Raw genomic sequence first — 21,786 nt, 5'->3', positions numbered from 1 at the left:
TTAAGTATGACTACGTCTGGATCCAACCCATGGTTTCCAACATGTATGTTCAGGCCACATCGATCCTGCAGATGTAACTTGCTTTAAATCAGTTTCACTTCAACAGCCTCCCCCTCACCGGGGGTAGGGGTGGGACACTGTAATTGTACAAAGGAATCGTAGTTTTACAGGAATTATATTTTTAAAAAGGTACCCAGAAATCTTTCTAGACGTCCCTGGCCTCCTCCCAACTCCCAAGGTTCTTTGGGGAAAAAGGACCTGTGATAGTTAAACCAGTTTAAGCTAGCAATGAGCCCTTTCCTCAGTGGCAAGGAGTCCTATGAAAATACCTCAGCTATTCTTTCAGAAGAAGTTTCATCTTTATTATTTCTGAATTCTTCATTTATCTTAAGTCTTGCAGCTGGATAAAGGGAGAGAGAGGGTGGAGTTAATATCTCTCTTTATGTTGGCCAATAAAGCAGATAAAGTAGACTCTACAAACAGCATGCAAACCTATAGCAAATAACTGCAGCCACTAACCTGATTACCAAAACACACGCACATTACAATTTCATAATTCTATTAACAGAGCCATAACTGCATGGACTAGGATTAGGATAAAAATTATAGAGCTTGTTTCCCCAACGACCTAATTACAATAAATGGTACTATGACCCATTTCTAAATGCTTCTCCAGAGAGTACCATTTTAAGTCTAGTAACAGATTTCACTACATTTCATGAAACTAAGGGCACGATCCTATGCATGTTTAGACAGGAAAAAAAAGTCCTACAACTACTAGAATTCCCCAGTATAGCATAGCTGGCTGGGGAATGCTGGGAGTTGTAGGACTTTTTTCCTGCCTAAACATGCACAGGAGTGCACCCTAAATTACAGTTTTGCAACATGCTGAACAAGTTGAACATAAACCATTCTATACAGCATAACATTAGAATAAATCATAGATGGTGTATGACCTTTGTAGAACCAGGAACTAGAACAAGAACCTGCTTAGTTTAAATGAGTGTTTGTAGTATAAATCAGTTTAAGAGCACGTGCTGTTTTGGCTCCAGCACAACCCATTTTAAACTGACAAAATGTTGGGGACAAGAACTGTGTATAAAGTATCAGTTAGACAGCAAGTCAATATAAAAAATTACCCTAAAATACCACCCAGTCCTCTCTGATACTAGTACTAACTTAAATAAAAATGCTTTATAAAGCTTCTACAAGATATTTGTAGGGCAAGGTTTCAGAGGACTACAGCTCCACACCTGTTTAAGAGTTATTAACACTGCCTCACTATATGCCTGTATAAATGATACTAAAATCATGCTGTGACATAATGTAGCTAAGAAGGGTTTCATCAGCAGAATAGTTTCACAAAATATAGGGGAGAAGACAGTCTTTTTAGTAGTAAGGCCCCAAATCCTCTAAAGTATGGGTAGGCTACCTTGTGCCCTCCATATATTTTGGACTATGACTCCCATAACCCCTTACCATTAGCCATGGTGGCTGGAACTGATTGGAGTTGTAATCCAAAACATCTGGAAGGGACCAGGTTGCCCACCTCTGCTCTAGAGCTTTTAAAGTTAAGAACAGCATGTTGAATTAAATCTGTGCAGAGCACTCCAAGGCGAGCTTAGATTGAATGTTAGTGTGATATGTTGCAGAAAATGCACTCAGAAGACAGGGTAGCATTTTCTCTTCCATTTTTCCCCCTCAGGACCTGCATTTTAAAAATGCATGCAAACCTGGTGTCAACAGTTACAGAAGCCCCTTTCACAGTAAAGACTGGCACTTTCCCAGTCAGCTTGCAGAGTTCTGTCAAATGCAGCAAAGCAGACAAGCATGAGAGCTGAAAACATCTCAAGGCCTATGATTATTAAGATGTGTATACTGAAAAGCAAGATTGCAGGTATGTGTCTGATTGTCCCCCAGCTAGCACACCTACAGCATTACCAAGTACTAGGTGCTATGACCTTTATGGATTGTAATGACGACATGACTGAATGGCCTCCCCCAGTCTCATTCTGCTTTGTAACTTTTAATGTGTTTTTTTTTCGAAACACACACAACAACAACAATTTGGGGGGAGCTCAACACTCCCCTTCTATATTACTCATGTCTTGAAGAACAGGGAAACAGCAGTCATGAAGCACTTTAAAAAAGGGCAAATAGCTTTATAGCAACATACTGCCATATTGATGACCTTTAGTTGCCATATTTTTCTTTTAGTTATTTGGAAGTTCCACATTCATGGTCTCCAGCACAGGAGTACACATCTCCCACTTTTTAAAAAAGCCAGAAAGAAAATTCCCCACTGTGCATTACTCAGGGGACAGGATACTGTGATATGTGGTGCTGGGTTGGGGAAGTATAGCGCTAAGAATAATATTTGGATTCTGTGTCAATTAGAAAGGCCCATGGAGTTCTCTCACTGAAGCAACATCTCGCTTCCTTCTTTCAAAACATCCTAAGTATTTTTCAAATATCCATAGCGAGGGTGGAAAATCCCAGGTGCAGAACACACATGACGATGGCACCTGTTGAAATGGTTTCCTAGCCCTAATCCATAGGCATCTAGGGGTGGGAGAACCTGAATGCCTTTCTTTCCTCATGTTTGAAACTCAATCAGCCTCTTGTACAACAGAAGAGCTACTTTAGAACACATAGTTTTACCATATAATGACTAGTACTGGCATGTCATTATGTTTGAGCCTCACGTACTCCAAGTTCCTCAGCAAGGTCAATTATTTTGTGAACGTGCTGTGTGTGCCTCAAGCAATTCCCTTAACACTGCAGCAATTTATATTCCTGTGAATTTTAAATTTGATGTGCTCCTCCATTTTATTTTCTTTACTCAAACTGGCTTCATTGACACTCTTCTCTTAAAACATGCAATCCCCACCATATATCAGCAACATCTATCAGGTTATGATCGCAAAGAGTTTTCCTCAGTCAGATGGGAAGGGTAACAGACTGAACAAGGGGCCATAGCTCAGTGGTACAGCAACTGCTTTGCATGCAAAAGGTCCCAGGTTCAATCCCCGGCACCTCCAGGTAGGGCTAGGAAAGAATCTTGCCTGAAACCCTGGAGAGTTGCTGCCAGTCAATGGTCTGACTTAGTATAAGGCAGCTTTCTATGACCCTAAAGCATAACCTGGCCAAGCTCAAGCTGGCACAAAAGCAATTCGGGTCAGACTGAACTTGTGAAAGGTAGAGATGCCTATCACCGGCCTTGTATTTAAGTATTCTTCCGGTAGCCATGCAAGATTGCAGGCTGCTGGAAGAGGGGAGGAACATTTGGTCCCTCCTCCACACCCAGCAGAGAAATGCAGTGGGCTTCTGAAGGAAGGACAGAGGTCTCTGCACCTCCTCTGCTATACCCCAGAATAATTTAATGTGTAGGCTAGAAACTTTTGTGGCCTTGTTTATCACTCTAGCCAAGATGCTGCAAGCCTACCAAAAAAAACAACAGGGGGGGAAGGGTGTGGCTATGTTAGTCTGTTGTAGCAAAGCCCACAAAGGTTTATACTATAACAGATGTGTTAATCTTTAACTGTTTCTTTTTTTATCTTTCTTTAACTGAGAAAAAAAGAATATTTACCTTCTAGGGCTCTGGAGTCATTTTTGAAAACTTGTTGTCTTGTCCTGTGCAAAGATTTGAAAAGTTTCAAGATCTGTAAATGCAAGAGAAGAGTTTTATGTTGTCAGTAGCAGAACTTAATTTGTTTTATTTATTACAATACTATACTGCCGAATAGCCAAAGCTTTCTGCACAGTTCACAAAACTAAACTTAAAACTATACAATATAACAACAAAGAAAAACATAATATAAAATCACACTAACGACCGGGTTTGCATGATCACTGCAGACCACCGTGGCTTATTTAAGTCCTGGTGCATTGTGGTGCGTACCGGTGGCCATTTTGAATATTCAAGCTGCACCAGAAGGTCACTGTGGCTTATTGTATTGTGTGAATGCGGCGAGGGTGGCTTATGCAAGGGCTAAACAGGTTGGCTGCTTTAAACATACTTACAGGCAAAGTGCATGCATGTTATAAAACCCACCCACAAACATTCAGTCGGGCTTACTCCTGCATTTAAGCGTGCATGAGACTGAAGTCTTAGGCTTCCCTCCTAGGCATGCTTGGAAAGGTTCCTCCTGTGCAAGCACCGGGTCATTACTGACCCCTACAGGGACACCGCTTGCGCTGGCATTTTCATGGCAGACTATAGCGGGGGTTGCCATTGCCTTCCCCAGTCGTGACTACCTTTCCCCCAGCAAGCTGGGCCCTCATTTTACCGACCTCGGAAGGAAGGAGGGCTGAGTCGACCTGAGCCGGCTACCCGAGACCCAGCTTCCGCTGGGATCGAACTCAGGTCATGGGGAGAGTTTCGGTTGCAATACTGCCGCCTACCACTCTGCTCCACACGAGGCTCTTGTGCATGCTTACCTGGGTGTAAAAGCACCACTGAACTGAGGGGAACTGATGTTAAAGCACGCACAGGATTGTGCTTTTACACGTGCAGTGACCTTGCAAATAATTTGTTGCCGCTTTCATCTGATGGCAGCAAATGAAAGGGAGAATCGTAGGCCACAACCCTACGCACACTTACGTGGGAGTAAGTCCCACTGAACTCAACAGGATGCACTTCCGCGCAGGTATGCATAGGATCGCACTGCTAGATACTCTGCTCGCCAGTGCTTTACTGAAACACTAGAAGGTCCCGATGCTCAAAGCCCATCTCCAGATTCATACCCCGAGGACCATCTGGCCGACCGCGTACCTCCCCTAAGGGTAGCGCGGCTACTCCTGCCACTCCCCACTCCTAAGCACCATGCCGGGTTTTCTTCTCCCCCTACCCCGCGTTTGCGCAGGCGCACAGAACCAACCACTGACCTCCCGGCTTCTCATCTCAACAACAGTTCCCCTCGAGAACAGCACACCCTTCGAGAAGAGGCGGAGCCACGCCCGCTATTGCACGCCCGCTATTGGCTCCACACGAGCCAATAGAAAATCTCGCCCTGAGGACAACAACAAATCGGCGTCCCTCTCCCTTTCCCTCCTCCTCAGGAGCGTAGAGCTCGCTAGTCTTACGAAGATACCGAGCCGTGTGTCTCGAGAGCCATAGAGACAGAAAGGTAGAGTCACGCACAGCGCCCGGATCACGGGGGTGGCTCACTTTACTCTGCGTGAGGGATAAAATCGCAACGTGCCTGCGTGAATGGAGCCCGAAGCACTCGCCTTCAACCGAGCGTAAAATTCGGGTTGGGAAAAGGTGTGTGCATGGGGATGGATCGGTTTTACTATGCTGTGGTGTGTTTCGTATGGGGTATTTTATTTACTGGAAGTCTAATGCAGCCACCAGCAGCAAGTGGGAACAGAACTGCTACTGCAGTGTATTAAAGCAAACCCCCTTTAACCTCCCTGGGTGTTATACAAAAGGCGTATTATTTATTAACGCATTTTTACCCCGGAGGAGCTTATAAAGACCAACAGTAAGAGAAAAGACCAACTCCCTGCCTTCAGGCGTACAGCCTAGAAGACACGACCCTAAGGAGGGGAGCGGGGAGGAGCAAAGCCAACCATTAGCAACCCGAAGGACATAATAACACTGGACTACACTGCAGGGCTGCCAGGCGCTCTGCTCTTTCAGCTACAGCCCCGCCTTCCGCCCTAACTTGCAATGCGACGGGGATAATGCGGGAGTGGTTGTTTGCATTGGCATCGGCAGAGCGATGGGTGAAATGCTTAAATCCCACACAATAAATACACGATTTCCCCTGAAAGAACACAAGAGTTAAGAAGAACATGAGCGCCTGTCTTTGTTTCTGCATTTTGAAGTTGGGGAGCGGGTGGGGACACACGGTGGAGTCCCATCATAGCTACGCAAATATCTTGGTTTCCTCCGTCTTTTAACAGCAGGTCACTGTCACTTCCGCCTCGAGGGAGACAAGACAAGAAAAAGAAACCCGGGAGCCCGGCTTCGTCCACTGGCATTGTCAGTCCTCCCCGTTTTAAGTCTATGGGAGCTCACCCTAACTGCAGGGATAACAGGCTCTTTAAACCTTTCCGTGCAGTTCAATGAACAAATAGACCATATTGCTATAGACATAAGAAAACTTTTCACTGGCATTTCCTTTCAATACAGACCAGATTTCCTGGTTATTTTTGACGAGTATGTTTTAAGGCAAAACTGACGGCCACTCACAGAAATCAGTGTAAATACATTTTTATTCCAGCTATCGTCCGTCACAGAATTCAAGATAGCATACATTAAATACAAGCAGAAGCAAAGAGGGAGGTCCATGCTCTTTCAAATTCAAGTCTTCCTTTATATTTTTGAAGCGTCTTTCTTTTAATTAAAATTATCTTGGTTCTTACACTGGGGGTGGAGAAACAAAGCATCCAATATTATTTCCAAAACACTGCAGATGTTGTCGTCGTCGTCATGTCGTGTCCAGACCAAACGCCGCTCCGCCAAAATGTAGCCACCGCCACACCACCGAGCTGCGGTTCGATCAGGTGGTAGAAGGATTACCTGGCGCAATGCACCGTTACCAGGGTACGCCCGATTGTACAACAATCTTCGAGGAGGCTCCTTCCGTGTACTTCACTGCAGTTGTTAGCACAGACACATGTAACCTTCCATTGGCTTTTTTAAAGGAAAGCATCCTAGGGAGGTTACAAGTTTAAGGGCGCAATCCTATGCAGTTTTAGATGGAAAAAGGCCTACAACTCCCAGCATGTCCCATGGCTGGGGCATGCTGGGAGTTGTAGGCCTTTTCCCCCATCTAAAACTGCATAAGATCGCACCTTGAGGGTACAATCCTGACAGTGGGATTTACTTCTGGGTAGACATGCATAGGATTGTTCTGTAAGTGTAGGGGGCTTAATCCTTTCCACTCCTGCTGTCTTTCTGCTGAAAATTTCATTGATTATATTCATATATGAAATCTCCCAGAAAAGCAGGTGACGGGATGATTTTGAACAGGGAAATGGTTGCAGGTGAAAGGTTTAAGTCATGGTATCCAACCTCCTTCAGCCCCAGGGCCAAATTCCATTTTGTAGAAGCTCTTGTGGGGGGCTCATTTTAGTAGCGGGTGGGGCCGAAGGCAAAAGGGGCAGGGCCAAGTATACCCCAAGTAACAGCCTATTTTAGCTTAAAGCTCTTAGCACCAGCAACCATGCCATAGGAGAGGCATTTCAACCTTTTAGAAGGGGAAGAAAAACTGCACAAAAGCCGGGAACTCCCCCCCCCCAACCATCAGTGATTGGGAGAAAAGGGGTGGGCTCAGGGAAGGGGCTGAGGCCTTCTGAAGAACCCCAGAGGGCTGGATTTGGTGTGAGGTTCTGCACCCTGGTCTAAATAGTGCTGCTTCTACCCTCTGACCCATCCCGAGATTTTTCTCTCCCTCAATTTACATTCCCCTGCAGCTGCTTTTGGCCTTTGTTGTTTCTTTCGACTTTGGGAGAAAATTACATATAACTCCTTATAATGTCTAGTTTGGCCATGAACCAATGGCTTTCATCTCGTCTTATGGCAGCAAGCTCCATAAATTACGTATTGTGTGAAGAAAAGCTTTCTTTTATCTTTCCTAAATGTATTAGGCTCTGTTGCACATGATTTGGAACCATGATTTCATAGGATTTGACATAACACAGTGGATAAATGAGTGAAGAATTCACCTAGCAGCAGACAAAAGTAAAGAACTTTTCAGCCTCCTAGTGGAGAATTTAATCCTACAACCCACATAAGGAAAGCAAGTGCTCTGCATCTACAGGTAGGAACAATTTCAAATGAAGATGCAGCATCACTTCCGTTATCACACACATTGCATGAGGACTAGAATGCACACTTCCATTACACACAGGGGATGTTAAGAAGAATGACCACGATAAAGTAAATCTACTATTCATCGGAGAGAGGTCCTCTGCCTGCACCTCAAGATGCTTCCAGCCTTCAACTGACTTTGGGCCGCTCTCCCTGTTTCTGACTGGCCAAAATTGCTTCTTTTATTCCTTCACACTCACACCAGATTGTGAGTGTGAGTGGTATGTATTTATAAAATCAGTGCATGGCACTTCCTACACACTAAAGTTTGAACATTTGAGAGATGGCAAACCCAAAACTGGCTCAAAAGGCTGTATACACCCCACCCCACCCCTGCGAGTAGCTGTTTGCAATCCAAATCAAGTTCATGATGAGCCCTTTTTTGGTGTATATCAAGAGCAGCAGCTCCATAATGCCCTGTGTTGAAATCTGCTGTGGCGTAGAGAGATTCCAGAAATCAGGAAGTGATGGAAATAAAAGTGGGCACTTTAGACTCCGATGGAGCAAATAACAGTAATGGAAATTGTCTTGCGCTATATGAGGGAAGCACCTGGGCAAGGACTTCCAAAAACACAGGGTTTCACTTCAAGAGCTGTGAGGAAAGGGAAATTTGTCCCCCCCGCCCCAATCTTAGGGCTCCTTCACACTGAGCTTTTATCCTGCAATTGAGATTGCCCCTTCACAGACATTTGTGGCTATTTACATGACGCCATGATCATTCAAGGTGTCTCCTGCACTAAATGCCCTTTGTCCCATTTTGAAATAAATCAGAGATAATGAGCTATCAAATTACCCTGTTGTGTTCTGCTTGAGTTCCTTCTGTGAAAAGAGGAAAAGCGGCAAGAGGAGCAAGATCAATGAAAGATATGGAAGACTCAGATACAGGGAGAAGGAGGGGGAAAGGGGAGGGGGGAAAGGAAGCGGGTGAAAAAGGGGGTTGTTGTGATCCTGCATTTAAAACGGAAGCAGAAAGCCCGGTTTTAAATGCAGGATTTTAGGCTGGTGTAGAAATGCCCCAAGTTCTAGCAGCTTAGTCCCACTCATGTGGCTTGAAGGTCTTCACTGTGATCTGCTGCCTGGTAGGTGGTGGCCGAAGGATGACACTAGGGAAGACCAAGCACAAGGACATGAAACAATGCCTGAATAATCTTGGCACCTTCTGGAAACTATGCCTCCCCGCCCTTACAATCCCTAAATGCCGCTTTATTGTGAGATTATTTTGTAAGACAGGTTCAGAGTCACTTGGGGCTATAAAGCGGGATATAAGCATTCAAAATAATAATAATGTACATTGGAGTTCATTCTAATGAAGGATCCAGCTGGAAGGAAATAGGTCCTTGTAGGATTCCTGTATTAGTAGTTTTATTTTGTTGTATTATGATTTGAGCATTTCTACTCTATCTGTAAACCACTCTGAGCATCCTAATTTTCCCTGTTCACCTTCCATTTCTTTTCAGAGCTTATAAAGTCCAACTTTTAAAACAAACTTTTAAAACAAATGTTGAGGGGTGGCGGGGAGGGGTAGTCTGTTCTGCCACAGACTCCGGGGGGGGCGCATTCTAAAGAATCTGGCCTCATTGGAGTCCATGGTGGATTTCTCAGCCATCACTACCACCTAGAGAACGGCCACCACTGCCCACTCGCCTGTCTCAGAACCTAGAGGGAGAGCGTAGGTGTGCAAGTGGGCAGAGTCAGATGGTTGTGCAAGGAGCAACCGGCCCATTTTCTTGTCATGTGCATTCTCCCTCTCTGGGTGGAGCAGCACTGGGGTTCTGTTATCATAGAATCAAAGGATTGAAAGGGGCCTACAAGACCATTGAGTCCAACCCCCTATTCAATGCAAGAAGCCTGATTCCCAGGCGGCCTCCCATCCAAGTACTAACCAGGGCTGACCCTGCTTAGCTTCTGAGATCAGACGAGATCGGGCACATCGGTGAGCTCAATCTCCTCTACTGCTTTTCCCACAGCAGTGGGAAGGCGCAGCCAAGTAGAGGGGATGTTAGTTTCCACTCCTTCCCTGTGGATGGGCGTAGTGGACCCAATTATCCTCATCACACTATCCAAAGAAGGAAGGTGGACAGGTAAAAGGAGGCAGTGCCTGCTCCTCTCATCTGCCTCCATTTTCCCTCTGGGCAGTGCAGATTGTATCCAATCTTCCATGCCAAGGTGCCTACACGGACAGCACAGGCAAGTGAGAGGAGGAGGCTGCCCCTGCATGGTTGTTCCTCCCCAGGGGTGTGGCAGGAAGGATTGGACAAGTTATGGCTGCTAGGAGTGGCCACTGATGCTTCTGATTGCTCAACTGTCCACTCTTTCTGGAAGGTGCTACCAGCCTGATCACTCCTCATTGGTGGTATATTGTGGTAAATTGGAAACAGTAAGAGGGGAAGGAATATGTCCCAAAACAGAAGATAAAATATTCTCAGGTACCTGAAAAATGTTTATTACACCTAATGTGTTTCCGAAAGGACTTTTCTTCCTTGGGGGCCACTTTTCTCCAAATGTGTCACAGCCATGCTTCTTCTGTTTTAAAATGCCCCAGCAGGGCCAGCCAGAGTGAGCAAGTGAGAGGAAGCTGCTACCACCTCTACTTGGCTTGCTCAGTGGTGGCCCCAGACTTCTGGAACTCCCTCCCCAGTGAGACACGCATGGCCTCATCACTGCTGGCCTTTGAAAAAACAGCAGCTGGTAAGACACATCTATTCCAGTCAGCATTTGGTTCTTCAAAAACAGTTGCTGCTGCTGCTGTTACTGCTGTGTGGGTTGAATTGTGATTGATATGCTCATGTTTTTGTAATATTAGGCTTCAGCAGTATGCGAACCGAGAACTACCGGAAGTACAAGCTGGGTTTCGAAGAGGCAGAGGAACTAGAGATCAAATCGCCAGCATTCGCTGCATCATGGAGAAAGCAAGAGAATTCCAGAAAAACGTCTATTTCTGCTTCATTGACTACACTAAAGCCTTTGATTGTGTGGATCACAACAAACTGTGGCAAATTCTTAACGTGATGGGAGTACCAGACCACCTTAGCTGTCTCCTGAGAAACCTGTACGAGGGTCAAGAAGCAACAGTAAGAACCAGAGATGGAACAACCGATTGGTTCAAAATTGGGAAAGGAGTACGACAAGGCTGCATATTGTCACCCTGCTTATTTAACTTATATGCAGAGTACATCATGAGAAATGCCGGGTTGGATGAATCAGAGGTCGGAATTAAGATTGCCGGGAGAATTATCAACAACCTCCGATATGCAGACGATACCACCCTAATGGCAGAAAGCGAAGAGGATCTAAAGATCCTCTTGTTGAGGGTGAAAGTGGAGAGTGCAAAAGCTGGTTTGAAACTCAACATTAAAAAAACTAAGATCATGGCATCTGGCCCCATCACTTCCTGGCATATAGAAGGGGAAGAAATGGAAGCAGTGACAGATTTTACTTTCTTGGGCTCCAAGATCACCGCAGACGGTGACTGTAGCCATGAAATTAAAAGACGCTTGCTCCTTGGGAGGAAAGCTATGGCAAACCTAGACAGCATAGTAAGAAGCAGAGACATCACCTTGCCGACAAAGGTCCGTCTAATCAAAGCTATGGTTTTCCCAGTAGTGATGTATGGCTGTGAGAGCTGGACTATAAGGAAGGCTGAGCGCCGAAGAATTGATGCTTTCGAACTGTGGTGCTGGAGAAGACTCTTACGAGTGCCCTGGACTGCAAGGAGGTCAAATCAGTCCATCCTAAAGGAAATCAACCCTGAGTGCTCATTGGAAGGACTGATAATGAAGCTGAAGCTCCAATATTTTGGCCACCTAATGCGAAGAGAAAACTCCCTGGAAAAGACCCTGATGCTGGGAAAGACTGAAGGCCAAAGGAGAAGGGGACGGCAGAGGATGAGATGGCTAGATAGCATCACGGATGCAATGAATATGAACTTGAGCACGCTCCGGGAGAGAGCGCAGGACAGGAAGGCCTGGCGTGCAATGGTCCATGGGGTCACGAAGAGTCGGACACGGCTGAACGACTGAACAACAACAACAAAATGGGAGGAAAGAGAAATACTCCACCCTATCCCCTTGCCGCGGCCCCACTTATGCTGTTGGCTGCAGTTTAGAAAAGAAAGAAAAAAGAGGTTTGCTATTTGGAAAGGGACGGGTTAAACTGATAGAGTTCATTACTAGATGGGATGAACAACAGACCACAGGAAGGAAATGGCTAGACTAATTCAATACAAGCCGTAATATGAACAACGCTGCAGTACTTTACAGCAACTCGTCGCGCCTTCAACACCTCCCTTCCCCATTCTTCGGCCAACAAATTTGCAACCTCCGCTTCTGCTTTATTATCCTCCCCCCTAGCCGGCTTGGTTGGAGAGAGACGGGAAGAGAATGACTGACAAGAGGGGGCGCCAATAAGGCAGACCGTTATACGAAGGAGGCGCGCAGAGAGAGCCGTCGAGTCATTCGCTCACCCCCGAAAGACGCCATTGGTCAAAGGGCCGGGGGCGGGACCGCGGGGGGGGTAGGTCGCGCGTCGGGGCGGGTAGCGCAGGCGGCTCTCCTCAGGCAGGGAGCGATGGCCGATGAGATCAGCAAGGCGCAGGTGGCCCAGCCGGGCGGGGACACCATCTTCGGGAAGATCATCCGCAAAGAGATCCCCGCCAAGATCATCTTCGAGGACGAGAAGGTGGGGGAAGCCGGGGGAAGCTCGGCGCCTGCCCGCCTGCCGACCAAAAGGCGCGTGGGCGCTTGCCGCCCTGCAGAGGAGCGACCCTGGGTGGCTCAGCGAGAGCCCTGGCTGGTGGAGGCCAATGGGCGGGCAGTGTGGCCCTCTGGATTTGTGGCCTACAACTCCCATGATCCCTCCTCATTGGCTACACTGGCTAGGGCTGATGGGAGCTGTAGGCCAAAATGTCCGGAGGGCCGCACTTCTCCCAGCCCAGCGCTCTCCCCTATTGCAGATGGCTCTGGGAAGCCACATCGGCCGTCCCGTGTTGCTACCTTCCGAGCACTCGCGGCTATACTGCCGCTGTAGTTGGAGGCTCTGTTGAGCTACCGTGGCTTATCGTTGATGGACTTAAGGCGCAATCCTATGCATGTTTAGACCAAAAAAAGTCCTACAACTACCAGCATTCCTCAGCCTGCCATGTAGGATCTTTTTCTAACTAAACATGCGTAGGATTGCGCTGCTAACCTCCAAGAATTTGTCTACGTCAGCCTTCCCCAATCTGGCGCCCTCCAGATGTGTTGGACAACAACTCCCATCACCCCCAGCCAGCTCATGGTAGTTGCAGTCCAACACATTTGGAGGGCGCCAGATTGGGGAGTTTGACCATTTGTTCCTCCTTTCTCGCTCCTTCTCCCCAAAGTAAGAGGAAGGAAAATTTGCCCTACAGCTAACGGGCCCTTTTTTCAGCATCTTGAATAAGTTGAAAATGAAACTTTCTCCAACCCCCTGGGTCATAAAAGAAAATGTGTTGCTTTATGGTGCAAAGAAATGGTGTGTCCTTTCTTTCATTCAAATTGCTTCAGAATAAAAGGCAGCACTTCTTTCCTATTTGGCTAATTGGTGTGTGTGATCTGCTGAGGACCAAACTGAAGGGCAGCCTCCATTGGCTCCCGTTCTTCCTCGATTCAGAACTAGGAAAGAGTTTCATTCATTCATTTCATTTCATTTCATTTATTATATGTCTGTACCGCCCCATAGCTGAAGCTTTCTGGGGGGTTCACAAAACTTTCACTTTCTTCCTGTTTTAAACAATTGGGGCTGTGTCATCCTTATTTTATTCTGACTTCCTGGTTTGGGTTAAAAAAAAAAAGATATTTGACTGCATAGAACAAATTGGTGAGGTGCAAGGAAGTAGAAAACTTTATTTTTGACACTTCTACTGCCTGGAATGTAATGTAATGATTAGTTCTGTATAAGGTAGGTTAGCTTCTACATTCTGGTTTTCTGTGAAGTCATATTATCTCTCTGTTTTACATGGAGAAGTATGTTTCGTGCACCCTTTCTCTCTTCTACCCACATCCCTGTCTACGATACCAAGGCAGCAAACTGCCTTTTAAAACAGATAGTAAGGTCATAAAAAAACTGAAACAATAAAATTCTGAAACAGGCTCAGCTAGCCACAAATAAAATAAATGAGTTCACCAGACCAGTAACTTCGACAGTAATCTTGTACCTGCTTACCTGAGATTAATAGTGATTGAGTGCAGTGGGACTTACTTCTGAGTAGACATGTATAGCTTGCATGTAAATGTGTTGCGCCTCCCCCACCCCCTTCTTTGGGCATATATTCTGATTTATTGCTGTTCTGTTTTGGTTCAACACTCTTCAAAGGTTTTTCAAGCTTTGGCAAACCACAATCTGAACGTGTGTTGGAATGTAGTCATGAGAAAAAGGATCCCATTCTTCCTGCCAGCTGTAATGGTAGTAACTAACTGTCTGAAAGACTAGAAACCAGATCCCAAAATAGCCTGTAATATATCTGGAGCTCAAGTGGTTATGTCATCATAATTACCTTACAAAGTCTGTTCTAAGCAAAGTTTGAAACTTCCTTATAGGTTCTAAGAGTTCTTCAGCTGCCTATACTGGAACCCCCCACCCCACCCCTAGAAATAGCAACAAAACCCTATACATTATTCAGAAGTATGGCTCATTGAGTTCAATGGGGTTTCCTCCCAGGACAGCAGGTATAGGATTGTAGCTTTAGCCATCTTTATGTTGGTTGTTGCTCTGTCTCAGTGATGTGGAAGTGGCTGCTTGTGCACAAAACAATAAGCCAGAATTTTGGAGAATCCCAACTTCTCTTTGGCAAATGTTGCCTGATCCCTCCTGCATGGCTTCTCCCACCAGCTCAAGTCCCAATGCCTCTTATCCCTGCTGTGATCTCCAGTCTGAGACCAGAGCTAGCAGTGGGGATGTGGGGCAGCCTGGGTGGTAGAACTCGCCCGTGTGGGGTTGGGGAAGCAGATGCTCTTCCCCGTATGTGAGCAGGTCCTAACCCCTGCAGCCCATCATCCCTGCTGCTTGCTCTGATTTGAGATTGGAAATAGCAGTGCGGGGTGGGTGGCATGGTAGGACTTGGGCACGCCAGGGAGAGCAGCCCAGGCCGCCCTGCATCTCTGCTGCTAGCTCCGACTTCAGACTGGAGATTGTAGCGGGGGGCGGGGGAGCCTGGCCTTTCTCTGTGCCTCCTTCCAGCCCCCAGAAAAAGGGTGATGTCAGAGGGTGGGGGGGCACCCCCCCAGTTCTCTATCCCTGAGCGAAACAAATCAGGAACGCACCAGCTGGAAAAAGCATTACATCTGACTCTTAACTTCTTGCTTGTCGCTTCCAAACAAGCCAGGAGTCATAAACCAAGAATAAGCCCTGGTTTGTGATTCTGGATTGTTGAAAAACTAAGGATCGTGTGTGCGCGGGTGCGCGCTGCCCATTAGGTTGTACTTTGGTTTCCCCAAGCATACTGGTACTTCCCTCTTGTTTCTCAGTCACCTCATTTTGGCTACAGTCTTTTTGGCATTCACCATCTGAGTTCAGCACTAGAAGGAATGGGTTGTGTCCAACGTTAACTGTATGTAGAGTAGACTCATTCATTTCAGTATGTCTGCTCTGTGTAGGACTAACATTGGATACCATCCAATGACATCATGTTAGAGATATAAGGTACCTTAATAGAACTGAATTCTTAAAAATAATAAAACAAATTGTATTTACCTTGGTCTGTAAACCCATATATTATTCAAGTTTTGCTTGAATTGATAACCACTACTTCAAAAGACAAGCACTACTGCCTCATGAAAGGACTTCAGCCGCTCAAGTGAGTTCTTGTGTGGGGGTCAGAATGAGCCCCAAACAATGAATTCCAGTGTACAGAGCTTTATTGTAAAGAGTAGTTTAGGGTAGTGTGGTGAAATCAAGATTGGTTGAAAAACTTCCTGTGTGTTTTATTTTTGGATTTTAAAAGAACAATTACTAAAAACGATGACTTTCCCCCCTCCCTCAGTGCCTTGCGTTCCATGACATTTCTCCACAAGCTCCAACGCATTTCCTAGTGGTCCCCAAGAAGCCTATTGCTCAGTTATCTCAAGTGCAAGATTCTGATGAAGCTGTAAGTATTACAAAAGGATTTTTTTAATTGTGTAAGTACTGTTCGTCTTCTCAATAAAGACCAGAGTAAGTTATTATTGCTATTATCTGCTATTAACTCACTTCCAAACAAGCTTTTCAAACCATTTCAGGACTCAAACCTTTCATGACTTTCCCCCTGGATACATTAAGAAGTATAGGCCAATCTTTTGAAAGGCATTTATGTTTCAGGTAAGATTAAAAACAGAGGCTTCTTCTCTGTTGGCTGCTGTTCTGACTGAGTAGTTTGGCTGCCATTGTGCTCTGATTTCATAGTTTTGGTAGGCAAAGACCCAACTATGTTCAGCACAGAATCCAAGCCATACTGGAAGACAAAGTAATACTGCCTTTCACGTTTGGGTCTCTATAGCTCGTAGGTGGACTTACTAGCAAAGCTGTGAAGTCCAATCATTACAATTTCTTACTTCCATGCAAGGATTTTTAGGTCTACAATTTAAATGAGCTGCCAGTTGTGTTTAGCTGCTTCATAGGTATATAGTTATATATACCATTTAAGCAGTTTTTAAACATTTTACAGTACAATCCTACACATGTTTACTGGGGATGACATTTCACTTTCAATAGGGCTTACTCCAAAGTAAGCATACATAGCATTAAAGCCTAAGATTCTAGCACAGTAGCAGCCATGGTTAATTATTTCCTAATTTCTGCATGCCTTCTCACTTTCTCCAAACCTCTGTCATGAGCAGCTTTTAAAAGAAAACAAATCTTAAGAGCCCAGAGAGCGAGCAAGCACTGCTGTTGTAACTTTTAGCACAGGTTGCCAAAGTCTAATGTTAGACCAGAAAGTTTGGTCTGATACTTATACTCTTTCCCTTTCTTCTGAGCTAATCTTCCATGCAAATAATTAAAGATAGCTGATAGTTAAATGGGCCTGAAAGAAATCCTCTTGTGTTTTCCTTTTACCAGGACCTTGCTGTCCCATATTTGTGTATGAAATGCCAGGGGAGTGCTTGTCAGCAAGCATGCTTCATTGAGGAGCTGGATGCCTCCTCATCCTCGTGTTCTCTGGGATTCATGAAGTGCTCAGATTGACAGGGATCTCCCTAAGGGGGAAAATCTCTCACTCCTGGCATGTTGTTAAGGGGAATTGTCAATACCTGTTCATGTTGAAAGTGTGTGTGGCTGCATCACACAATGCAGTCTTGTGCATTTTATTAGGTGTGTTCCATTGTGCCTCATGTTTGAGACAGTGCTGCAACCCAGACCATAGTGTTGTTGCAATCATAACAAAAGTATAACTCCTTTGTTTCCTCTTATTTTTATCCATTTAGTTCTGGAACAGTTATATAGTGAACCAATTCTGATGCAAATACCACTCATGGGATCACTTCAGATGTTAGATCAGTCAGAAATTATCCTTGGATGTGCCTTGAAACTTGCTGGAACCTTAAACCCATTTTGAGGATTTCACTGATCTAGGTTAAATAGGTCAGGAATTGCAGTCACTTTCAGCACGTTTACCTTAATGCCCACTTTGAGTTAAATAAGCCAGAAGAATGCTAAAAGATTGCATTCTGACCTTGTTCTGTGGCCCTCAAATTTGAAATGTAAAATCCATTTCTTAGGCTGCAATCCTGTATACACCTACTTGGGAGTAAGCCCCATTGAATTCAATAGGATGTATTTTGGGGTAGACATTTATAGGATGTTAAATATTATAAGACAAAGATATTTCACTGTATGATAAGCAATGCTCTCATAAAGCAAGTCAGGTTAGCACACAGTGAAATGACAGTCGCCCTGACACATGAGTAACTGGTTTTTCCTTCTACCTTTTGACAACTGAATACTTTTGGATCCCTAATACAGTAATTCTGTGCACACTTGGAAAAGTGGGTCATAAGTTATATAAATCATGATGGTTTAACAAAACATTCACTTTTTTATGTGAGATGCTAAAATTCATTTGTATGACCTGTGTTACCAAGTTTGATATTAATGGAGCTGCTTTTACGTGGTTGTAGAATATGAGGTCTGTGTTAAAATGTATATTACTTTTGGCTCAGAAACAAAAATATATACAAAAGTGTATAAAAAAAAACACTTGGGAGCACCAAATGTTTTATTACACTTGTCCAAAATTTACATGGGATGTGAAATAAAGACATTCATATTAAAAATTCCTCTAGCAATAACAAGAATGCTTAATAATTGTTGGCAACAGCTAAAGCCCACATTCCAGCAACAAAAAATAGTACAGGAGAAAGGAATATTTTTTGATGTAATTCAAATTCCTCCATCGCGTGGGTGTTTGGAAGAGTGTCCTCCACTTTGGCTCTTGTGCCAGAAACTAATAGAAAATAGTAGTGCGCTAATGTTGCACTACTGCTATCGTAAATGAAATGCCATTGATGTTAGCACTAGCATAAACTAGCCCAAGCACACTTGCTGGTGTGATGGGTTCCCTGAGAAAACTCGGCATGCCAGCTAGTACTATTCGTGTTGCAGTAGGGATAGTTAGAACGACGTCATTTATGTTAGTGGTAGTGCAGCACTGAATACTCAGTGTGATTGTTTTAAAAAAAAGCATTGCTGTAGTATTACTTTTGGATACACAGTAACGGCTTAGATCATTAACTAGGGGACAAAGAGCTCTTGAGCGCTTGTATATGTACGCTGACGTGTCTAAAAATTCAGCCAGATGTTGTGGCCGTGAGGTCTACAGCTTAGACTCAGTTGTGTCTTTGCCTTAATGACTTAGGATGGTGTTGTTGTTTTTTCCTTTTCAGCTCCTTGGACACTTAATAATTGTCGGCAAGAAATGTGCAACTGAATTAGGCTTGACCAGGGGATACCGAATGGTGGTGAATGAAGGGCCAGATGGTGGTCAGTCTGTCTACCATGTACACCTGCATGTCCTTGGTGGTCGTCAGTTGGGTTGGCCTCCAGGTTAAGGACTATGTGGAGGGATAAAAGAGCACTGCCCTCAAACCATCACTTGAATCCGATTGACACATGTTGTGAAAAATCCAACCACTATGAATAAACTCCAGTCACTTAACCTTGTGGAGAACAATAAACGTTTATGCAAGCCTTGTCCAATAAAGTTACAAGCATGTTGGATCCCCACTTTTTTTCTTCTTTCAGGTTATTTAATAGTTCCTTCACTGAGCTTGAATATATTTGTATTTCACTGATCTCCGTAGAACTCAAGTTGGCATGCATAGGATTCCTGGATCGTCTCCCATCCTGGCACTGACCAGATCCAGACCTGCTTAGTTTCAGCATGATTGCAGCTTTGTATATGTTCAGACTAGGGGCTGCAGTGGCTTAGTAGTTAAGACACTGAATTGCAGACCGGAAGGTCGGCAGGACAGCAGTTTGAGACCAGAGTGCTGCGTGACAGAGTGAGCTCCCATCTTCAGTCCAAGCTTCTGCCAACCTAGCAGTTCGAAAGCAAGAAATTGCAAGTAGATAAATAGGTACCGCCTCGGCGGGAAAGGTAACAGCGTTCCGTGCACCTCGGTGTTCAGTCATGCCGGCCACATGACCACGGAAGCGTCTTCGGACAGCGCTGGCTCTTGGGCTTAGAAATAGGGATGAGCACCACACCCTAGAGTCGGACATGACTGGCTGGGGACACCTTTTTTTACCTTTTATATGTTCAGACTATAGCCCTACTGCAGCAAAAGCCATTAAGCTCCCCCCTGTTCCATTTATGTGCTATATTTTTCTTTCCTCACAACGACATGAAGTGGGTGGATGTGCACCTTACAAGTGAGGTGCTAAATTGCAAGAAGCAGTGACTTGCTCAGGATCCATCTGTGGTTGAATGGTTTTATTCCACCAGTGGAAGTGAAATCCACTGGTGGAACAGATTTTTCCTTCCCCCCACATGCCCCCAGATCTGCTCTAGAGGGTTGGGAGACACTCCAGAGCAGATGTTGGGCATGTGTGTGGGGCTGCAGGGGGGAGGAGAGGACGGGGAAGTCCAATTGTGTAAGTGGACTTCTGCTCATGGGAGATCCAACCTACTGAATGCAATAAGGGAATAGGGAACTGAATTCTGGCCCTAAATTGGAGTCATAGGCTTTCCTGAAGCCATCACTGCTAGCTGAAGCTGTGTGAGAGCTAGGGACCTCTTCAAGTAGCATTTTTTTTCCAATGGCTTAAGGAAAACTTTCCACTTTGTGGCTGATGAATGCTTGGTTGCAGTGCGGAGAACAAATTGTGGTGGGGGAAATGGGGAGTCATGTAGGAAGATGCTAGGGAAATCTGGCAAAACAGCCCTTGAGCAAGGCCTTTATAGCCTGCACCACCAACTATGAGGACAGTAATTTTAGTCCTAGAGATTTTGATGGGGCAGGTTGGACTGTTAGCAAATAAGAATTATAACAATCCAATAGGTTTGACTGGATGAAAAAATCCTTCCTTTTATCCTATTGCTTTCCCTTGTCCTGCTGACACAATCCTATTCCTCTGAAACTGAACAGCTTCCATATATAACGGCAATAGTTGCCATGCTTACAAGCTCCCTTTTAAGCAGCTGCTGGAACTCTAGGATGAAACGAGAGGAGCAGAGTCAATCCAGGAGCAAATGGAAGAAGTGATTGTCATGGAATCTCTGCTGTTGGGAGCCTTAATGGGAGGGTTTGACTGCTGCTGCGCCAGGCCTTGGGAGGTGAATCTGCGGTAGGGCCAGCTGCTATGGATGAAACCTCAGAGGGTGGGAAGAGAGCCAGTTCAAGCTGAAGCAGAACCGAGTCACCAAAGCTGGCTTTGCACTCGGGACTTGAGAGAGGGGCTTCTCAACTGCCTCGAGTCACAACGTCTCTGTGTTTAAGAAAACAACCGCTGTGCATAGCTCTGCAGTTCTCAGGATTCTCAAGACAAGCAAAAACCACACAAACACAGTTCCTGAAATGGCCCTGTGATGACATGGTATTTCATTTTATTGTTTAGCTGCATATTTGAATGTTTATTTGCATACTTTACGTACTTTGACATCATTTCGCCTACAGGCAATGGTAATGGGCGGGGTGTGTGTGTGTGTGTGAGAGAGAATGTCTAGTTTTGAATGGCATCTCCTGATTGGCTGTTCTGTTTTCAGTTGGGAGAAAGAAGAAATAACGGCCTCTTTCTTTTCCCTGGGGGAGTAGATAAGGACTGGCTTTTGGGGGAGTAGGGTTAGGGTAATTGGGCTCTAGCTTAGGGGGATGGTTAGATTCCCCTGGGAGGGGGAGGGAGGTGTATTTTAGTTTAAAGTATTAATATTAGAAGTGATTGAGTAGGTAAGGAAATAATACTAATTTGAAACCTCAATTTAACAATAAGGAACTCGAGCTGTATTGAAACACCCCAAACCTTGTAAATAAAGTTTTATTTTTTCTTGGTTCTTTTAAACTGCGCCATTCTCTGTCTCTGCCTTTACCAACAACGGGTTAAATGAAATTACAGAAGAAATAAGCCAAGTACCAAAAATCTACACCCATACACATAAAGGAATTCAAGGTTCTTCATAAAGAGGAGGGTACTGACTGTCAAAATAAAAGTATATAAAAAGTTGAAGTTGATGTATAGTTTTCGCTCACACTTGCTCTAAGATTACCTCGGGGGGGGGGGGAGGTAGAGTTTGTACCTTGTGGTGTATAAATATGAAAAGGAAGTAGTTTTGATAAAATAACCATGGTGGGAAAAGAGAGATGTCACAGGCCTGTTTATTGGGGGCTTTCCAGCTTTGCCTTCAGTTGTCTGTCTTCATTGTAAGAAATGTATTTCATTCTTGGAGCAGACTGATTTCTCCTTGTTTCCCGCACCCCCTCCCTGCCATAAGAGCTTTGTTAATTTTCTGCTATCTGAGAAGAACTGGATTCAAGTACACA

The 21,786-nt window shown here is 44.9% G+C and overlaps 2 protein-coding genes and 1 long non-coding RNA gene across 12 annotated transcripts in view; 2 read left to right on the top strand and 1 right to left on the bottom strand.

Annotated features, from left to right (window-relative positions):
• Window positions 1-4,943, bottom strand: part of LYRM7 (LYR motif containing 7) — a 40,794-nt gene extending 35,851 nt beyond the window's left edge. For 5 of the 10 annotated variants that reach the window (XM_084834013.1, XM_084834011.1, XM_084834012.1 and 2 more), the window contains exons 1-3: window positions 4,888-4,943; window positions 3,590-3,662; window positions 330-400 (exon numbers count right to left, since the gene is read on the bottom strand). In XM_084834013.1, coding sequence (XP_084690139.1) covers window positions 330-400; window positions 3,590-3,662; window positions 4,888-4,902 — 159 coding nt within the window. In that variant the 5' untranslated portion in view covers window positions 4,903-4,943. Of the gene's footprint in view, window positions 1-329; window positions 401-3,589; window positions 3,663-4,603 lie in introns of all 10 variants that reach the window. The other 5 variants (XM_084834007.1, XM_084834008.1, XM_084834009.1 and 2 more) reach the window with 1 other exon arrangement.
• Window positions 4,944-5,077: 134 nt separating this feature from the next.
• LOC146352431 (uncharacterized) lies at window positions 5,078-8,608 on the top strand. The gene is made up of 3 exons (XR_014787724.1): window positions 5,078-5,266; window positions 6,423-6,553; window positions 7,600-8,608. It is a non-coding gene; the product is annotated as an uncharacterized LOC146352431 (long non-coding RNA).
• Window positions 8,609-12,376: 3,768 nt separating this feature from the next.
• On the top strand, window positions 12,377-21,304 carry HINT1 (histidine triad nucleotide binding protein 1). Its single transcript, XM_084834016.1, has 3 exons — window positions 12,377-12,499; window positions 15,819-15,923; window positions 18,694-21,304. Exons 1-3 carry the CDS (start codon window positions 12,389-12,391, stop codon window positions 18,856-18,858), a joined length of 381 nt encoding a protein of 126 aa, XP_084690142.1. The 5' UTR covers window positions 12,377-12,388; the 3' UTR covers window positions 18,859-21,304.
• The last annotated feature ends 482 nt before the right edge of the window (window positions 21,305-21,786 follow it).

The sequence above is a fragment of the Heloderma suspectum genome, chromosome 2 (genome assembly GCF_057233095.1).
Source record: "Heloderma suspectum isolate Gila_16-S chromosome 2, 16-S_ref, whole genome shotgun sequence".
Lineage (NCBI taxonomy): Eukaryota > Metazoa > Chordata > Lepidosauria > Squamata > Helodermatidae > Heloderma > Heloderma suspectum.
This window is presented reverse-complemented; position numbering and strand designations above follow the sequence as displayed.

What these genes read in the sequence shown, in the direction of transcription:
- HINT1 (XM_084834016.1), top strand. Translation starts at nt 12,389, where the DNA reads ATGGCCGATGAGATCAGCAAGGCGCAGGTGGCCCAGCCGGGCGGGGAC. An exon ending in TCATCTTCGAGGACGAGAAG is followed by an intron (nt 12,500 to 15,818) that starts GTGGGGGAAGCC and finishes CCCCTCCCTCAG; the next exon opens with TGCCTTGCGTTCCATGACAT. An exon ending in TGCAAGATTCTGATGAAGCT is followed by an intron (nt 15,924 to 18,693) that starts GTAAGTATTACA and finishes TTTCCTTTTCAG; the next exon opens with CTCCTTGGACACTTAATAAT.